General features: G+C 50.3%; 1 protein-coding gene across 1 annotated transcript in view; it reads right to left on the bottom strand.

The window, feature by feature from the left end:
- Positions 1-20,852, bottom strand: part of PTK7 (protein tyrosine kinase 7 (inactive)) — an 83,958-nt gene that overhangs the window by 1,133 nt on the left and 61,973 nt on the right. Inside the window, exons 11-19 of the mRNA XM_032141688.2 lie at positions 19,084-19,233; positions 18,820-18,970; positions 18,602-18,729; positions 17,277-17,480; positions 16,275-16,430; positions 15,445-15,677; positions 14,186-14,266; positions 1,635-1,786; positions 629-807 (exon numbers count right to left, since the gene is read on the bottom strand). Of these exons, the coding sequence (XP_031997579.1) occupies positions 629-807; positions 1,635-1,786; positions 14,186-14,266; positions 15,445-15,677; positions 16,275-16,430; positions 17,277-17,480; positions 18,602-18,729; positions 18,820-18,970; positions 19,084-19,233 (1,434 nt within the window). The remainder of the gene's footprint in view (positions 1-628; positions 808-1,634; positions 1,787-14,185; positions 14,267-15,444; positions 15,678-16,274; positions 16,431-17,276; positions 17,481-18,601; positions 18,730-18,819; positions 18,971-19,083; positions 19,234-20,852) is intronic.

Below are 20,852 nucleotides of genomic sequence, written 5' to 3'. Positions count from 1 at the left end.
TCCCCGCAACGGAAAAAGATGACTCCCCTGGCCCCACTCACTCTGGCTGGTAGGACGGGGTCCATGCATAGGAGCTGAAGTGGGCCGGCAGACAGGCGTCAGAGCGGCTGTAGTGGGCACTGGGGGCAAAGGCTATTTACCAACCAATATAAAAATATTGCAGTATTTTCGGCCAGGCGTGGTGGCTCATGCCTGTAATCCCAGCACTTTGGGAGGCCAAGGCGGGTGGATCACGAGGTCAGGAGTTTGAGACCAGCCTTACCAACATGGTGAAGCCCCCCCGACCCCGTCTCTACTAAAAATACAAAAATTAGCCGGGGCATGGAAGCGCGTGCCTGTAATCCCAGTTACTAGGGAGTCTGGGGCAGGAGAATCGCTTGAACCCGGGAGGCAGAAGTTGCAGTGAGCGGAGATCGCGCCACTGCACTCCAGCCTGGGCAACAGGGCAACACTCTGTCTCAAAAGAAAAAAAGAGTATTGCAGTATTTTAACAACCAGAATGGTGGTATCTGTGTGCCTGCTCAGTAGCAGCCCTCGGAGGGGAGGTAGGCTGAACCGGCCCTGGGGCCCTGAGCAGGCCCCCTCTGGGGCCTATCTGGAATCATCTCCTAGCAGCAAGGCTGCCTACCTGCCAGTACTTCATCATCTGCCTGCCCACCGTGGGGCATCTCTCCATGTGTAAACACTTCCCACATCAGCACACCGAAGGCCCAGACATCAGACTTGGTAGAGAAGTCACCCTCCAGGATGGCCTCAGGGGACATCCAGCGCAGCGGCACCCAGGCCTGGCGGAAGTGGTAGTACTCACTGCAGAAGAGAAGCAACCCAGGGGTGAGGTGGGGTGGGAGCGTGGCCTGGCGCCGCACCCTCATCCCCGCATCTGGAACACATCCCCAAGCCGGGGCCCAGCCTTTCTACATACAGACATCAAGAAATTGGTCACACGCGTGCTGAGCACGGGAGTACGCTAGACAAAATCTGGAGGTAACCACACGGGGGGGTTTGATGGTTAAAAAATTTCCATTAAGAATCAAACTTTGCCTAAATGTTAACAGAAAAGTTAATAGTCATACATACTTTCTATATTGGTTGTAAAAATGTAAAAATTAAGAACTGTTAAATGGAAAGAGCTTTATTAGTGATAAACCAATCCTCACTACAGCTACAGTCAGACAAATGGGGGTGACCTGGAACCAGGGGGACTCAAGGGGATGTTCCTGGCAGCACTGCGGAGCCCACGTAGGCTGTCTAGAGCAAGCTCTGGCATGGGTGCTGAGGCATAAGTCTCAGACTTCAAAATAATAATGACTGAATTCAGGAAGTTACAGAGAGAGCCATATAAATAGATTATAAATAAATCCTTATCAAATTTGCCTATTTTTTAAAAAAGGTTTATTTATTTATTTATTTATTTAATCACTAGAGACATTTTACAACCACCAAGAGTGTGCACTGGGTGGGAAGCCTGCTACACCCTTGGAAAAAGAATGAGAAAGCTCTTCCCTATCCCAGGCCCTCCAGCTTTGGACTAAGCAGGCACTAAACCCTTTCCCACACCCCCTAGACTATCTGTCCTCTGCCCCTCACCCTCTGGGAAAAAATGGGGAGCCCCCACCCCATGCATGCCCTTCTACCTGTTGTACACATCCTTGCTGAGGCCCAGGGCAGACACCTTCACTTGTCTCTGGGCACTGACCAGGCAGTTACGTGCAGCCAAGTCCTTATGCACAAAGCGGTTGTTGGACAGGTGCTCCATGCCCAGGGCTACCTGGGTGCACAGGGCCACCTGGAGAGATAAAGGGGCCTGTTAGAGCAGCCCAGGACTAGGCGTCTAGGTGACCACCCTCAACACAACCTTTGGTAGGGTTTCAACGCTATTGGTGTGCTGCGTAGGAAGCCCAGAAGCACAACAGCCTCAGCTTCCTTCTCTGTAAAATGGGGATAATAACAGTACCTGCCTTCCTGGGTTGTTAGAAGACTGAATTAAGCACACTAAAGTGCCTGACACCATGCTGACACACAGCAAGTGCCAGATTAAGTGAGTGGCACATGGGCCTAAGGGCACATACATAGTAACCACTTGTCCAGTGAAAAATAAGTGGGCAGAAATCATAGCTGATATTTTTTATTTTCAAGTGACAGGGTCTCGCTCTGTCACCCAGGCTAGAGTGCAGTGACACGATCACAGCTCACTGCAGCCTCTAAACTCCTGGGCTCAAGCAATCCTCCCACCTCAGCCTTCCAAGTAGCTAGGACTATAGCTGTGCATCACCATGCCCAGCTTACTTTTTTTTTTTTTTTTTGAGACGGAGTCTCGCTCTGTTGCCCAGGCTGGAGTGCAGTGGCGCGATCTCGGCTCACTCCAAGCTCCGCCTCCCGGGTTCACGCCATTCTCCTGCCTCAGCCTCCCGAGTAGCTGGGACTACAGGTGCCTGCCACTAGGCCCAGCTAATTTTTTTGTATTTTTAGTAGAGACGAGGTTTCACCATGTTAGCCAGGATGGTCTTGATCTCCTGACCTTGTGATCCACCCGCCTCGGCCTTCCAAAGTGCTGGGATTACAGGCGTGAGCCACTGCACCCGGCCCCCAGCTTACTTTTTAATTTAAAAAAAAAAATTCTTTACCAAGGCAGGCGGATCACCTGAGATTGGGAGTTCGAGACCAGCCTGACCAACACGGATAAACCCAGCTCTACTAAAAATACAAAAATTAGCTGGGCGTGGTGGCACATGCCTATAATCCCAGCTACTGGGGAGTCTGAGGCAGGAGAATCGCTTGAACCCAGGAGGCAGAGGTTGTGGTGAGCCGAGATTGCGCCATTGCATTCCAGCCTGGGCAATAAGAGCAAAACTCCATCTCAAAAATATATATATATGTATTTCTTTGATAGAGACGGTGTCTAGCTACGTTGCCCAGGAAGGTCTCAAATATCTAACCTCAAGCGATCCTCCTGCCTTAGCTTCCCAAAGCACTGGGATTTCAGGTGAGTGGCACCATGCCTGATCTTAGATGATATCTTTATGGGTTGTTTCTTTTTCATTTTACTTCAAAAATCTATCTTTTCTACTAGTTGTGTTAAAAATATGTGTGTGTAGGCCGGGCATGGTGGCTCATGCCTGTAATCCCAGCACTTTGTGAGGCTGAGGCAGGAGGACTGCTTAAGCGCAGGAGTTTGTGACCAGTCTGGGCAACATAGTGAGACCCTGTCTATTAAAAAAAAAAAAAAAATATATATATATATATATATATATAGCGTGTGTGTCTGTGTGTGCACACACACATGTGTATGCATTAAGGCATATAGACCCATATGACTGGCTGCCTCCAAGGAAGGGAACTAGAGGCTAGAAGGTACAAAGGTAAGAAAACTTCTGGCTTACATTTTTTTAACTGTGAAAAAAAAAACACAATCCAACAATGCTAGCACTCAAGGGTTCCTTCCCAACCATATGTTCTCCCTCCCTTCAAGTAGTAACCACTACCCTGACTTTTGTGATAATTTCTTTCTTGTTCTTTGTAGTTTACCACTTACAACATTGTTCCTAGATAATATGATTCCATTTTGCCTGTTTTAGAGCCAGATTAAAACTGGAAGCACACAAAATGTATACTCTTCTGTGCCTGGAATTTTTTTTTCACTTAACATTGTAAGATTCTTTTGTTTGTTTGTTTGTTTTGAGACCGAGTCTCGCTCTTTTCACCCACGCTGGAGGGCAGTGGTGCGATCTCAGCTCACTGCAACCTCCGCCCCGCTGGGTTCAAGTGATTTTCCTGCCTCAGCCTCCCAAGTAGCTGGGATGACAGGCGCGCACTACCATGCCTAGCTAATTTTTGTATTTTCAGTAGAGACGGGGTTTCACCATGTTGGCCAGGATGGTCTCGATCTCTTGACCTCATGATCCACCCTCCTCAGCCTCCCAAGTGCTGGGATTACAGGCATGAGCCACCGTGCCCGGCCTTTATTTTTTGAGATAGGGTCTCACTCTGTCACCCAGGCTGGAGTGCAGTGATGGTGATCACGGTTCACTGCAGCCTCGCCCTCCTGGACTCAAGTGATCCTTCCAACTCAGCCTCCTGTGTAGCTGGGACAAAAACGTGTACCATCAATCCCAGCCATTTTTATTTTTGTTTTTTTTGTCGAGACGGAGGTCTCCTTATGTTGCTCAGGCTGGTCTCAAACTCCTGGGATCAAGCGATCCTTCCACCTCTGCCTCCCAAAGTGCTGGGATCACAGGTGTGAGCCACTGGGCCAGCCAGATTAATTTTTTTAAATCACTGGACATGGTCTGTTTTTCATTATAAATATTTCATATTCTAATTCTTTTTTTTTTTTTTTTTGAGACAGGGTCTTGCTCTGTCACCCAAGCTGGAGTACAGTGGCATGACCTCAGCTCACTGCAACCTCCGCCTCCCAAGTTCCAATGACTCTCATGCCTCAGCCTCCTGAGTAGCTGGGATTACAGGTGCCCACCAAGACACCCAGCTAATTTTTGTATTTTTAGTAGAGATGGGGTTTCACCACATTGGTCAGGCTGGTCTTGAACTCCTGACCTCAAGTGATCAGCCTGCCTCAGCCTCCCAAAGTGCTGGGATTACAGGCGTGAGCCACCACGCCCAGCCTCATACTTTAGTTCTAATGCCAATGGGTTGTTTCCAGTTTGGGGCTATTAAGAACAGTGTTATTATGAACACTTTTATAAGTGTACACATGTATAAGTTTCTCTAAGATACCTAAGAGGAAGTCTATAATATGAATATCTAGCTATACAAAATAATGCCCAACTCTTTTCCAAAGTGAGAGGGTTGGGGAGATTTTTCATTCATTAATACTCTTTTTTGAATTTTGAGCCAATGTGAATATATTATATTATACACTATATATGAAACGTTAACTAAATTACATTAATTTTTTTTTTTTTTTTTTTTTTAACGGAATCTTGCTCTGTTGCCAGGCTGGAGTGCAGTGGCGTGATCTTGGCTCACTGCAACCTCCACCTCCCGGTTCAAGCGATTCTCCTGCCTCAACCTTCTGAGTAGCTGGGATTACAGGCACATACCACCACGCCCAGCTAACTTTTGTATTTTTTCTAGTAGAAACGAAGTTTCACCATGTTGGCCAGGCTGGTCTCGAACTCCTAACCTCGTGATCCATCTGCCTCGGCTCCCAAAGCACTGGGATTACAGGCATGAGCCACCACGCCCGGCCACATTAACATTTTAAAAGTATGTATTAATGCACTGAACAAATATAAATTGAAGCCAGATGCCTGTAGTCCCAGCTACTCAAGAGGGTGGGGTGGGAGAATTGCTTGAGCCCAGGAGTTCAAAGCCAGCCTGGGCAACATTGTGAAATCCTATCTCTTTTAAAAAAAAAAAAAATTGAGTATCTACCACGTGCCATATACAGTGGATGCTGGTGGAATATAATAGGGCTGGCCAAAGCAGGGCTCCTGATGGGGGAGCTGCAGCCAGGTCACTTGGTGCAAATAAGAAACCACCCATTCACAGAGAAGGGGAAGGGCCATTTGGTGAGCACCTGCTGTGTGCCACACCCCAAACAAGGCTGGCTGCCTCTCTCCACACGTGCACTGTGAGGCAGGGCCCAACCTCGGCTTCATCGAGGGGCCCAAGGCGAGGCTAGTGCCAAAGCCTGGTTCTTCCCTGCCACTGCAGCCGTCTCTCTGGATCACATCACTGCTGATGGACTGTCTGCCCACCAGTGGGCACAGAGGTTGGGCTGCTGGCTACTGAGCTGGCCCTTCAGCATCCCTGGCTAGCTCAGAGCAGCTTCCCCGCCTGGCTCCCAGAGGTCACAAGAAGGCCAGCAGAGGTGCCAAGCCCGAGTGCTAGGAGAGGGGACACTCCAAAGACATCTCTTCTCAGTTTTCTTGGTCACGGGCCAGTGACATCCCTGTGAGCCCCACTACCTCTACTGGTGGTTTGCTAACTATGGTCACAATCTGTATGTCATGAAACCAATTTAGGGAATCTTAGCCAGCACTAAAGAAAAAAAAAAAGGGAACAGAAAATAGAGTACATCACACTTAGTAAGAGCATCATTCATGAAATGTTTTCATTTAAAAAATATATACATATGTGTGTATTGGGTTGTGATGCAAAATGTACTTTTTGCCCACTCAGAAAGTTTTTAAAAACAATGGTCTAAATCTGTGCTGTCCTATACAGTAGTCTCACTATCCCTATTTGGCTATTTAAATTTAATTAAAACTTTTTTTTTTTTTTGAGACAGGGTGCCTGTTGCCCAGGCTGGAGTGCAGTGGTGCAATCAACAGTTCACTGTATCTTCAACCTCCTAGGCTCAAGTGATCCTCCCACCTCAGCCTCCCCAGTAGTTGGGACTATTGGCATATACCACCATGTCTGGCTAATTTTATTTATTTATTTATTTAGAGACTGAGTCTCGCTCTGTCGCCCAGGCTGGAGTGCAGTGGCGCTATCTCGGCTCACTGCAACCTCTGCCTCCCGGGTTCCAGTGATCCTCCTGTATCAGCCTTCAATGTAGCTGGAATTACAGGTGCCCGACACCATGCACAGCTAATTTTTTTATTTTTAGTAGAAATGGGGTTTCACCATTTTGGCCAGGCTGGTCTTGTACTGCCGTTAAGTGATCCACCTGCCTCGGCCTCCCAAAGTGCTGGATTACACGCGTGAGCCACCACGCCCGGCCTATTTTTATTTTTTAGAGACAGAGTCTCACTTTGTTGCCCAGGCTGGTCTCAAACTCCTGGCCCAAGCAATCTTTCCACCTTGGCCTCCCAAAGTGCTGGGATTACAGGTATGAGGCACTGCACCTGGCTTTAAGTTAATTAAAACTGAGTAACATTTAAAATTCAATTCTGGTTAGCGCAGTAGCGCATGCTGGCCTGTAATTCCAGCGGTTTAAGAAGCTGATGTGGGAGGATTGCTTGAGCCTAGGAGTTTGAGACCAGCCCGGGCAACATAGTGACACCCCATCTCTACAGAACACTTAAAAATTAGCCAGGTGTGGTGATGGGTGCCTGTAGTCTCAGGTACTTGGGAGGCTGAAGTGAGAGGATCACTTGAGCTCCAGAGGTCGAGGCTGCAGTGAGCCATGATTGCACCACTGCATTCCAGCCTGGGTGACAGAATGAGACTCTGTCTCAAAAAATAAAATACAGGCCAGGTGTGGTGGCTCACGCCTGTAATCCCAGCACTGTGGGAGGCCAAGGCAGGCAGATCACGAGGTCAGGAGATCGAGACCATCCTGCCTAACACACAGTGAAACCCTCTCTCTACTAAAAATACAAAAAAATTAGCCAGGCGTGGTGGCAGGCGCCTGTAGTCACAGCTACTCGGGAGGCTGAGGCAGGAGAATGACGTGAACCCAGCAGGCAGAGCTTGCAGTGAGCCAAAATCATGCCACTGCACTCCAGCCTGGGTGACAGAGCAAGACTCCACCTCAAAATAAATAAATAAATAAATACATACATACATACATACATACATACATACATACATACATACATTAAATAAAATTCAGGCCGGGCGTGGTGACTCACACCTGTAATCCCAGCACTTTGGGAGGCTGAGGTAGGTGGATTACTTGAGGTCAGGAGTTGGAGACCAGCCTGGCCAATGTGGTGAAACCCCATCTCTACTAAAAATACAAAAATTAGCCAGGTGTGGTGGCACGCACCTGTAATCCCAGCTACTCAGGGGGCCGAGGCAGGAGAATCATTTGAACCTGGGAGGCGGAGGCTGCAGTGAGCCAAAGTCCTGCCACTGCACACCAGCCTGCTCGACAGGGTAAGACTCTGTCTCTAAAAAATACATAAAATAACATAACATAAATAAAATAAAATAATTAAAATAAAATTCAGTTCTTCTGTTGCTCTAACCAAATTCCAAGTGTACAGTTGCTATATGAAGCTAGTGACAACTGTATTGACCAGCACAGATATGGAACATTCTCATCATTATCCTGATCAGTGCTGCCTCAGGCTCTAACAGGCACTGCATTAATGCAGAGGTGCTAAATGAATGATGTAATTAGAGTTGGGAAAAACCTCACCCAGACGGAGTCTCACTCTGTCGCCCAGGCGGGAGTGCAGTGGCACAGTCTCGGCTCACTGCAACCTCCGCCTCCCAAGTTCAAGCAATTCTTGTGCCTCAGCTTCCCAAGTAGCAGGACTACAGGCATGCGCCACCACACCTGGCGAATTTTTGTATTTTTAGTAGAGACAGGGTTTCACCACATTGGCCAGGCTGGTCTCAAACTGACCTTAAATGATCTGCCTGCCTCGGCCTCCCAAAGTGCTGGGATTACAGGCGTGAGCCACTGTGCCTGGCTGCTTTTGGTACATTTCTTTATCAACAATGAAGACATAAAATCTCAGGATAGCTTTCAACTAAACGTGTAACCAGTGAGGAAGGTTAAAGAAGAGGGTGGGTGGGCTGGGCGCAGTGGCTCATGTCTTTGAGCGGTGGCTCACTTTGGGAGGCTGAGGCAGTGGATCACAAGGTCAGGAGATCGAGACCATCCTGGCTAACATGATGAAACCCCGTCTCTACTAAAAAAAAATACAAAAAATTAGCCAGGCGTGGTGGTGGGCGCCTGTAGTCCCAGCTACTCAGGAGGCTCAGGCAGGAGAATGGCGTGAACCCGGGAGGCGGAGCTTGCAGTGAGCCGAGATCGTGCCACTGCACTCCAGCCTGGGCGACACAGCGAGACTCTGCCTCAAATAAAAATAAAAAAATGGGGGGGGCGGCTGGGCATAGTGGCTCACGCCTGTAATCCCAGCACTTTGGGAGGCCGAGGCGGGCGGATCACGAGGTCAAGAGATTGTGTCCATCCTGGCCAACAGGGTCAAACCCTGTCTCCACTAAAAATACAAAAAAATTAGCCTGGCATGGTGGCGGGCGCCTGTAGTCCCAGCTACTCTACTCGGGAGGCTGAGGCAGGAGAATGGTGTGAATCCAGGAGGCGGAGCTTGCAGTGAGCCAAGATCGCACCACTGCACTCCAGCCTAGCGACAGAGCGAGACTCCGAGACTCCGTCTCCAAAAAACAAACAAACACACAAACAAACAAAACAGGGCTGGGTGCGGTGGCTCACACCTGTAATTCCAGCACTTTGGGAGGCTGAGGCGGGCGGATCATGAGGACAGGAGATTGAGACCATCTTAGCTAACATGGTGAAACCCCACCTCTACTAAAAATACAAAAAAATTAGCCGGGCGTGGTAGTGGGCGCCTGTGGTCACAGCTACTCGGGAGGCTGAGGCAGGAGAATGGTGTGAACCCGGGAGGTGGAGCTTGCAGTGAGCAGAGATCACTGCCACTGCATTCCAGCCTGGGCGACAGAGCGAGACTCGGTCTCAAAAAAAAAAAATTGGGCGGGTGGATGGCATGCCAGGATTACTGGGCCTCTCTTCTCTGGGTACAGGGAAGTACACTGGGGTCTCCATGAAAAAGCAGAGTCTGGCTGGGCACAGTGGCTCACACCTATAAACCCAGCACTCTGGGAGACCAAGGTGGGTGGATCACAAGGTCAGGAGTTCAAGACCAGCCTGGCCAATATGGTGAAACCCCATCCCTACTAAAAATACAAAAATTAGTCAAGCGTGGTGACAGGCTCCTGCAGTCCCAGCTACTCGGGAGGCTGAGGCAGGAGAATCGCTTGAACTCGGGAGGCAGAGGCTGCAATGAGCCGAGATCGTACCACTGCAACCCAGCCTGCATGACAGAGCGAGACTCCGTCTCCAAAAAAAAAAAAAAACTGAGTCTACATCCCTAAAATAACCCCTGGAGCACGGTCCTCAGAATGCCCCACACGCACTGGTGGTAAAGATGCCAGGCCGCTCCAGTGGCCATCATAAACAGAGCCAACTCCACTTCAGGCTTCAAAATCCCAGGGCATTGTCCAACCTTGCTTGATTCTCTGTAAGTGGCAGGCAAAGGTTTTGGTAACGTGCCCTCATCAGACTTGTGAGTCCCCTGGGCCTGCTCTCTCTGATCTGGCTCACAAGCTAAACAATCTGCTGCTAGTCAAGGTAAACAGAAGAAGGTAGACTTGGCATGGTAACTGACTTGCTATCTTTCCAGAGAGGTGGTGCTTCCGGAAATACTGGCTAAGCAAGGGCAGTAAAAGAGAATTGTTAGACTCAAGACAATTCGGTGTTTCCTTGATGCTGGGCAAGATGCCATCAGATGGCCACTGAATTAATTCTCAAATACTGTTATAAAAGATCCGTTCTTTGGTAAAGATCAGACTCACCCCTTCCTTTCCAATTTTAACACCCCAGGGGTTTGCCCATGTTCTGGCTAACACACTGTGATGCTACTGAGATCTCACAAGAGGCCTTCTGTTTCCTGCCACAGCATCTGACTGCATAAAGCGTGGTCCACCAGGTGTGCTAAGCTGATCCTGCTTCTCATCACGTCATTAGTTCACAAGTGATCCATGGAGCAATCACAGATTACAGCTCTCTGATATCATCTTATCAGCTACTCTAAAAGGCATTACCTACCATTATGCCAACACCCAAGACCCATGTCTTTGATTTCTGTCACTAGCTCACTGCTCTCTTAAAATCCTCCTGAGGCTCCCCTCAGCCCACTAACACCCAATATGGCACTTTGGTGCCAACTCTAGCTGGCCTACCACTAGGGCAAGGAACACCCTGCCTACCACTCCACCTCCCTAGAATACTTAAGTTCAAGACCAGCCTGGACAACATGGCGAGACCCCCATTTCTACAAAAAATAAAAATAAATAAAAAGAGGACAGGAGGCCGGGCGCGGTGGCTCACGCCTGTAATCCCAGCACTTTGGGAGGCCGAGGCAGGCGGATCACGAGGTCAGGAGATCGAGACCATCCTGGCTAACACGGTGAAACCCCGTCTCTACTAAGAATACAAAAAATTAGCCAGGCGAGGTGGTGGACGCCTGTAGTCCCAGCTACGCGGGAGGCTGAGGCAGGAGAATGGCGTAAACCCCAGGGGTCGGAGCCTGCAGTGAACTGAGATCGCGCCACTGCACTCCAGCCTGGGTGAAAGAGTGAGACTCCTTCTGAAAAAAAAAAAAAAAAAAAAAAAAAAAGAGGACAGAATAGAAAACATCAAGTGCATCAAACACAACATTGTGAAAGTTTAATTTTAGTTATATGAGCCTGCACACCAGATCATGAGTAAAATGCATTTCTTTTTTGTTGTTGCTAAGTGATGCAGGTCTTGCTATGTCACTCAGGCTGGCCTCAAACTCCTGGTTCCAAGGGATCCTCCGGCCTCAGCCTTCCAAGCAGCTGGGATTACAGGCACATACTACTGCACCAGCTGAAAATGCATTTCCTAAAAGGGATTATAATCAAAAAGCATTTCAAAGCTACTAGTCTCCACCAGGGCTCCTTGAACTTTAATGAGCTTAGGAATCAGCTGGAGAGCTTGTTTGAAAAATTCAGGTCTTCAGACCTCACTCTCAAATACTCTAATTCCCTCATTCTGAGCCATGGTCCAGAAATCTTTTTTTTTTTTTTTTTGAGACAGGGTTTGACTCCTGTTGCCCAGGCTGGAGTGCAACGGCAAGATCTCAGCTCACTGCAACCTCTACCTCCCAGGCTCAAACGATTCTCCTGCCTCAGCCTCCCCAGTAGCTGGAATTACATGCACGCGACACCATGCCCAGGTACTTTTTGTATTTTTAGTAGAGACGGGGTTTCCCCACGTTGGCCAGGCTGGTCTCGAACTCCTGGCCTCAAGTGATCTTCCCGCCTCAGCCTCCCGAAGTGCTGGGATTACAGGTATGAGCCACTGTGCCTGGCCTGCATTTCCCGACACAAACGACGCTCTTCCGAGACAAAGTCTTGCTCTTGTCTCCCAGGCTGGAGTGCAATGGCACGATCTTGGCTCACTGCAACCTCCGCCTCCTGAGTTCAAGTCATTCTCCTGCCTCAGCCTCCCAAGTAGCTTGGATTACAGGCACCTGCCACCACACCTGGCTAATTTTTGTATTTTCAGTAGAGACGGGGTTTCACCACGTTGGCCAGGCTGGTCTCATACTCCTGACCTCATGATCCGCCCGCCTCGGCCTCCCAAAGTGCTGGGATTACAGGCGTGAGCCACCGCGCCCTGCTTGTTTTTTTTAAAACATCCTCTCTATGTAACGCAGAGTATTGTCCTTGGAGAGTGTAGAACCCAACTTATTAAAGCTCCGCCATCATATTTAAGACACGATGGCAAAAAAGTGTGAAAAAGATGTTTAGCAAAGATGGTGATGATGTGCAGTCAAACAGAGTCCCTTAGGTCACATGAGAAAGGTAACTGACTTCCTGTCAGCCTATGTCTCATCCCAGCCAGAGAATCCCACCTTGACTCCCCTGACTCTTGAAGCCATCCCCTCCTGCCATTCAACTACTTCCTGTCCTTGTGAACTAAACTCAAATGGTTTTCTCTACTAGGAAAACTTTGTTAACCACAACCATCTGTCCACCTACAGGACATGGGTGTCTTCAACATCTCTTAATGCCTCCCACTTGCTTTCTGTTTTACCTCAAGTCTGTAAGGCACAGGTCATACTCATGTACCTAATCTCCTCACTAGATCATAAGTGCCCCAAGCGCAAGTGCCTGTCCTTTTTTCCCCCCCCTCTTTGAGACAGGATCGTGCTCTGTTGCCCAAGCTGGAGTGCAATGGTGTAATCATGGCTCACTGCAGCCTCGACCTCCTGGGCTCCAATGATTCTTCCTCCTCAGCCTCGCAAGTAGCTGGGACTACAGGCACGCCCCCATGCCCGGTTAACTTTTTATTTTTTGTAGAGACAAGGTCTTACTGTGTTGCCCAGGCTGGTCTCAAACTCCTGAGCTGAAGCAATCCTCCTGCCTTAGCCTCTCACCGCACCTACTGATGCCTGTCTGTTTTAATTTTGCATTCCCAAGGGCCCTTGGGGCCACACCTGGCTCAGTGAGGATTCACTGGCTCTGTGAGTGTCCTAATTTGTGAGCTCTTTAGTCCTGAAATCTCACTTAGCTGGTGTAGCAAGTCCCATCCTGTGGCTTCTCCTCTACAGCCACTATACACAGTTCCTACAGCTTCATGGGGATGGAGGTAGGGGTGTGGTGTCAGGGGGCCAGGTCACTTGTCCTGTCTGGGTCTTAGTAAATTCACATGTAATAAGAGGGGGCCAGCCTGAAGGGCACAGAGCTGCTTCCCCAGAGAGACTGGGGGCAGCCAGGGTCCCACTCACCTGACTCATCTGCCAGCCATGCCTTTCTGCTCTGCCTCTAGAGTCTGTGACCTGGGACAGCCTAGCAGGCAGGGAATGGTCCCCTGGGAGAAAGGGCAGAGCCTTCTGCCTACCCTGCCCTGAGCTCTGATTTGGTTTATGAGGTCACTTCACTGCCAGCTTGGAAGCAAACTCCCCAGTCACATGGAAGGAAGTAGATCCATTTCAGAGGGGAGAGGAGGCGGCTGTGGGCAAGAAGAACCTGAGGGAAGGAAGAAGGGGCTGGGCCACAGCAAGCCCCAGGCACTGGAAAGGTATGGACTGAGGCGGCAGCGGGTAGCAGGCAAGCTTTCCCTTCCTCACTGTTTCAACCGAGGTCTGCTCTACCACAGGGGCCCCAGCCAGGGCTCTGTGCCCAGAACAACCTCTGTGCAGAAGGCAGGAGGAAAACTGGAATGAAAGGCTGGGCAGCTACAGCCCAAGGGAGAGGGCAAGATGCAAACCACAGAAGGGGAAACCCAGGAAGCCCATTCACAGAAGAGTCTTCTCCACTCAGAGCTGAAGAAACACGCTCAGACCCACACCTAGCCCAGCAGGCCCCTGCACTAGGACTGCTTGCTGCTTCTCCAGCTCAGAGCTCACTGCAGGTGGGCAGGTGGGCAGGTGTCCTGCTCCAATGCAAGCTCCTGCCCAGAGGCAAGGTCCGAGGGTAGCTCTTCTCCGTGAAGCCAGCATGGCAATGCAAAGCCACTTCCAGGCTACATGACCTGGGACAGGTCATACAACCTTCTAAGCTTCAATGTCTTCATCCACAAAATGGGGATAGCAGCATATATTTCAGAGGACTACTGCGATAATTACGGTAACACATGTGAAGTTCTTACCATAGGGCCTGGCCCATAGACAGCCCTCAATAAATGGTGCCTCTGTTGCTCCTGGCCCACCCCGGGCACCCTCTCCCTCCCTCCTTCACTCCCTGTCCTCACCTTCTGCTTGGTGCTGAGGGGCTGTGACTTCAATTTTTCATCCTTGCTCTTGGAAATCCTCAGGAACTGCTTGAGGTCTCCCTAAGGGAAAAGCCAGGCATTTCGCTCAGGTCAGTGCACAGCCATTGGCTGTAAAGCCTCAGACCAAGCAGGTGCTCGCAGAATTCCTGCCTGGGGAGGCAGTGAGAAGGCTTAAGCTAGCCTGGGCCCCTTTCCCGGGGGGAAAGTTCACCGGGAGTGCAGAACTTTAAAAATATATAGGAGATGCCTCCTAGAGGCTCTCTCAGTCAGAAAGGAGGAGAATTGGCATTTCTACCCCAAGGGGAACCTCCAGACAGGTGGGGCAACAGAGCCCCTATCTTCAGTGAGCCAAGAGAAAAAGTCCCCTACCCTCTGTCCTCAAAGATTCCTGAGAGGAAACCCCTGTCCTCCAGAGCTTTACAATCTAATAGAAACAAACAGAGGAGAACACCAGCAGCAGAAACATACATAAAGCATTCGTAAGTACTTGTTTGTTTAATTTTTTTATAGAGACAGAGTCTTGCTATGTTGCCCAGGCTGGTCTCAGACTCCTGGCCTCAGGTGATCCTCCTGCCTCAGTCTCCCAAAGTGCTGGGATTACAAGTGTGAGCCACTGTGCCCAGCCGCATAAATACTTGTTAACGGAAAGACTGATAGGACTCCTGCCCGCTCTTGCCCCAGAGCTAGGGATTTGAGAAGCAGCAGTTTGAGGACCATGGGGTGAGGGCCAGGACCAGCCAGGGAATGAAGAGGAAGGGGCAGCTCTGGGAACGACACCCTGAGTGGAGAGGAGAAGGCTGGTGGCTGGGGTAACACTCATGTCACAAGTGGTGCTAGGAAGGAGGGAGGCAAAGTGGGTTCTGATGTATTTATTCTCAAGTGGGGACAAGCTTTTGGGGAGGAAAAAATAACAAACCAAAGAAAACAAGAGTCAGAGAAGATGACCTGGAAGGCATCCCTGCAGTGTGACAGTGAGAAGTCCCAGAAGAACTTAGGACCAACCCCCCCGAGATACAGAAGGAAAGACTGGGTGCTGATAAAGGGAACGCAGGCATCCAAGAGCAGGGAAGGCAGAAGCTGAGCATCACAAGGTGGGCAAAGTGTAACAGCAGGCAGGCGAGGTCTCGGCTGAGACCAAACGAGACGAGGTTTTCACGGTGCTCCAACCACTGACTCCCACCTTTGTAGGACACTGCCCTCCCTACCCGAGACCCCCGCGTCCCCTGCCAATAGCATACCAGTTCCACGTATTCCAGCACCATGTAGTGGGGCTCAGCCTCCCGGCACAGCCCCAGGAGCCGCACCACGTTGGCGTGGTTCAGCTTCCCAAACATCTCCAACTCCCTCCGGAAGTCCAGCTGCTGCTGCTCATCCTTGCTCTGCAGGCTCTTCACAAGTACCAGGGTCTCCGCCACTCCCTCCTCCAAGCCCTGAGCCTTTGCCAGGAACACCTCCCCAAACTCACTCTTCCCTGTGGGTACAGTCTGAGTCAGCCAGCCACCTTCACCCAGGCCGAGGCAGCCCCTGACCTGGGAGAGGGGCCTAGGCTCTCCCACAGTGGGGACCCACCCACCTGGGCTGGGTACAAGACCCGGTTCTGTTGTGACCCCCTCCCTCCTTAGGCTTCAGTGTCTGCAGCAGCAAAATAAAAGGGTTAGACTAATATTCAGCATTTTCCAAAGGGTGACTCACATGAGAATTTTTGGTGGCTCATTGTAAACATGTCTTAACGTATGTTAGGAAAAAACGTAATTATGACAAACCCATGATTTCTCATATTTTTTCTTAGAACAATGGTACCTTAGTTTTTTTTTTTTTTTAAAGAGTCAATTTATATAAAACATCAAGTAAATAATACTACAGGTAGTACACAGGAATGACAAAATCTGCACGAAAGGCAGTGAATAACAGGCTCTGGGGCCACACTGGTCTAGATCTCTACCTATGCTTCCCTCCACCTCTAACATTCTAGCTTTCAGGGACTTCAGAACGCTAGCCCGTACCCAGCCTCAGGACACAGCGGGTGACTTGCAGTTAGGCAGGGGCAGCTGTAGTCAAGGCAACATACCCAGCGTGGTGATGGGCTGCAGGCTAGACCGTGGGAAGTGCATCTTATCACTTGTGCTGTGGCGTTTGTTGGTGGCCGCGGGGCCGGAGCCCAAGCTGGTCAAGGCCACTTCCTCTTGGATCTCTGCTGAGGGCTGCCCGTTCTGCAAAGGCCCGCCTGGGAAGAAGGAGGACAGGCGCGTCACAATGAGACCTGACACTCTGGCCACCACGGGGATTTCTGTTCTGTCCCCTGGTCTTCCACTCTTGCCAACTTGGGTCCAATCACAGTGCCCCACATGAAAGGGCAAGCCCGAATGATGAAATGATGGGGCTGGGGCTGGGGCTGGGGCTGGGTGGGGAAGGTATGGGCATCCCTTAGGGTATGACCCCTTAGTGATGCAGCTGATTATGACCTCTGAGATGAAGCCAACTGCAGACGTCTAATCTGAATCACTGGTCCTTGAATACCATAGCTACACAGAAGGATTTTTGTTTTCATGGGGCCTCCTATTGGGCAAAGCCCTAAACAGGCACAAAGGGAAAACCACAATAATGGAGACCCAACCCCTGCTCCTGAACACCTGAGCTGATAGGAGAGACCCAGCAATGACCTCAGGGAGCTCCCGGTCCAGGAAGTGGGGATAGGAGAAGGCAAGTAAACAGAAAGACTGCCCTTGGGGGAACTCTTAGACTCACAGGGGGAGACAAGACATGCAACAGCAACATGTGTACATATACTAATGATATCTGTGGTTTTGTGCTGGGAGAAGGAAACAGCAGGGAATCATAGGAAGCTGGTCCAAGGGGCTCCAATGAAGAAGTCTCAAGCCAGGTTGCTCAGAAGACGAGGCCCTGGGAATCGACCAACTCCAGGCTTCCCGCTAGGGGTGGGGCAGCCCCAGCTCCAGGACCCAGCAACAGCCGCTCGGTTTCCTGAGTGCTGGAGCTCTCCCCTCCGTGGCCGCGGGAGGGCGCTCAGCTCCCGCACACGGGCACCACCTCCCCCTCCAGGGCCCCTCACCGTTGAGGCATTCCATCTCTGGCTCCTCGCCCTCGGGCTGCTTCTGCAGCCGCTTGGCTTTGCAGCGCTTCTTGCAGTAGAACATGAGGCCCAGCACGGCAATGATGTAGGCCACAGCAGCACCCACAGACAGCCCAATGGTCTGGATCATCTTGTAGGGGGGAGGGCTGCCAGGGCCCTCTGACTCCTCCGGCACAGGTTTGTCTGAGAGACACACAGATGGGTCTGGGCAGGGGCTGCTAAGCAAAACAAGCCCTGCTTCTCTACTAGCTCCTCCCAACCCCATCAACGGGGCAACTTAACAGATGGCCCGGGAGGGTCACCACCTTCACTGGCTTTAACAAGGGCCAGCAGGTCATCATGCCCCACCAAGGTCAAATGAAGACTCTGAAGGAGATGAGGTCAGGGGTCCCCAAGCTGGCTTTGCATCAGAAGCCAAGACAGGCGACACGGATAAGCACACCTGTCAGGGAGCCACCACAAACCCACGTTATTTGTTAAGCTTCTCAAGTGACTTGATAATGTGAACCAGGCCCTGGAGAGCAGCATTTGGGAGCTTCCGGTTTAGAATTCCAGGCACTGCCTGGCACAGAGCAGGTTTTTCAATAAACAGATCTGTAGAAGGGATCTGCTGGTCTAGGGGCCTTTTCAATGGCCCACACTGAGGGGTCTCAAGAGGCATTAGGGGAATGAAGGGAGAGAGACCATGCAGGATCCCCCAACTGCCACACACACCCCAGTGGCTCCCACCAAGGGGGCCTCCTCGGTTCATTTTCATCCATTTAAACTTTCACATTACACTTTGTCTAGAAAAATAACTCTGCTGCCAAACCAAGAAAGTTTGAGAGCTTCTCATTTAAACCACCTTCACCTGTGGATGCACAAACAAGTCCCCAGAGGAGAAATAAGTCTCCCAGGGCAGAGAGTTAAGTGCAGGGCCTTTTACCTGACCTATCATCCTCTCTGGGCCTCCTGGAGAAAAGAACCTTGTCCTATTGCATTCTGACCTGGTCCTCCTCCCCAGCCACCCAGAGATATGTGTGGCTGCTGCAGGAACCTGGGAGGCAGCATTGCAGGAAGAGAACATCCCCCACGCCCCCCGCAACACACACACACACCCACCGACCGTGGGATGTTAAATAAACAACAGCCCAGCTCCAAGCAAGGACTCTAAGACTGTGCAGCGGCATGGTGAGACGGCCGAATCCCCAGCCCTGCCACAAAAATGGCTTCTGTGCCATGTTCTGCACACAGGGACTGAGTACAAGGTGACAAACGTCTGGGCCCACCACTTCCTGTGCAGCACACCCCTCCCCAGCCCATACCCACGACATAGAGGGGGGCCTCCGTGTGCTTGATGTTGCAGCTGTTGCCTGCAATGCAGGTGTAGCGGCCTGAGTCCTCAGGGGCCACGTCATGGATCACCAGGGAGCCATTCTGGAAGATGTGCATCCTGTCGGGGGAGAAGCCACAGCGCTGGCCAGCTCGCAGGGAGGGGGGCTGCAGGAGAGGAGGGACGGGTGTGGGAGAGAGGCGGCCCTACCTGGGTCCCAGCTTGGTGGGGTCCAGGATGCGGTCCTTGCCTTTCCACTGAATCAGTGGCTTAGGGTCCCCCTGGGCCTCGCACTGCAGCAGGGCTGTGTGGCCCTGGTACACAGTCGTACGCTCTGGCTCCACTTTGAAGGTGATAAAAACTGGAAGGAAAGAGACCAGCGAGGGGCAGGGAGGGGTGAGCCAAGGGGCTGGCAGGGTACGCGGTGCTACCCCAAAGGGCCCTCCCAGCCCCAGGACCCTGCCACGGTTGCACCTGCCACAGTGAGCTGGACATGGGCACGAATCTGACCCTGAGGCCCGTTGGAGGCAATGCAAGTGTAGTTGCCAGCGTCATCTCGAGTCACCCGGGCAAAATGCAGGGTCCCAGCGTTGTCTGTCACCCACTCTGGAAGGCTGCTCCCATCTGCAGGGGTAACAAAGGGAAATTATGGGAAGGATCAGGGTTACACAGACGGCTGGCAATGCCTTCAGTCCCTAACCTCTACTCAAAAACACACCATCACTCCTGACCACCCATAGGCAAAGTCCAAACTCCTGAGCCAAGTGTTAGAAGCGCCCCCGTTATTTACCCCTCTTCCAATTCTTCAGTCTCACCTCTTCCTCCTACTGCCCTGTGTGACATTCCACTTCTGCCAAACTGGACTCTGTTTGGGCCCAGATTGGCCCTGTTCCTACCCCGCTGCCCATCACTTCTCCCTCCTAGAGCCCATTCCCGCTCTTTGCCATCCCAGGCTGTAGATCCACTTTGAGCCTCACCTCTCCCAGAAAGTTCCCCCAGACCTGAGCAGAGGGAGCCTACTTCCTCCTCAAAATCTACAACTGTACTCTCTCACTCTAGGTGGAAATGTCAAAATTGGTCCAACCTTTTAAAAAACAATTTGGCAACTCACATCAAGGGCTATAAAAATGTTCATACCCCCTTTCGTGTGTAATTATCCCAATTCTGGGAATCTTTCCCAAAGGAAATAAACCTAAATCCAGAAAAAAACTTTTGGCTTAAAGATGTTTATTGCAGCAATGAAAAAAAAGGGGGTGGGTGGTTAACAACCCAAATCTCCAACAATTAAGGAACAGTTAAGTAAATTACAGTGAATCCAATTGTTGAAATATTATTAGGATCATCAAAACAAATATTCATGAAGAGTGTATAAAGATGTGGGGAAATGCTTGACAATGGTAAGTAAAAAAGGGTATAAAATTACACCGTTATAAAAAAAACATAAAAATAAATAATTTTTTAAAATGTTTTTAAAAACTACAGTTATCTGTATTGTCTACTTCTATAATAAGCATGTCTACAGGCATGCACCACCATGCCTGGCTAATTTTTAAATTTTTTGTGGAGACAGGGTCTCCCTATATTGCCCAGGTTGGTCTTGAACTCCTGGGCTCAAGCGATCCTCCCACCTCGGCCTCCCAAAGTGCTGGGATTACAGGCGTGAGCTACCACACTCAGCCAATCATGTAAATTTAATAACTGAAACTATATATACAATAAAACTGCTAGGTAAAAAAAGAAAAACATATGCACAGAAAAAGAAGACATACACCCAAAGATGATAAATGGCAGGACCGTGCATTTTTTCTCCCAATTTTTTTTTTTTTTTTTAGATGGAGTCTTGCTCTGTTGCCCAGGCTGGAGTGCAGTAGCACAATCTCGGCTCACTGCAACCTCTGCCTCCTGGGTTCAAACAATTTTCCTGCCTCAGCCTCCCGATTAGCTGGAACTACAGGTGCGTACCACCACCCCTGGCTAATTTTTTGTATTTTTAGTAGAGACAAGGTTTCACCATGTTAGCCAGGATGGTCTCTATCTCGTGACCTCGTGATCCACCCACCTCAGCTTCCCAAAGTGCTGGGATTACAGGCGTGAGCCACCACGCCCGGCCTCTCCCAGTATTTTCTAAAGGATCCCATGTAACTTTTTATTCGTTTTTTTTTTTTTTTGAGTCAGAGTCTCACTCTGTCAGCCAGACACTGGTGCAACGGCATGATCTCGGCCCACTGCAGCCTCCGGCTCCT

The sequence above is a fragment of the Hylobates moloch genome, unplaced genomic scaffold (genome assembly GCF_009828535.3).
Source record: "Hylobates moloch isolate HMO894 unplaced genomic scaffold, HMol_V3 SCAFFOLD_20, whole genome shotgun sequence".
Classification (NCBI taxonomy): Eukaryota; Metazoa; Chordata; class Mammalia; order Primates; family Hylobatidae; genus Hylobates; species Hylobates moloch.
Note: the sequence above shows the minus strand (reverse complement) of the source record. Positions and strands in the feature narration are given on the sequence as shown.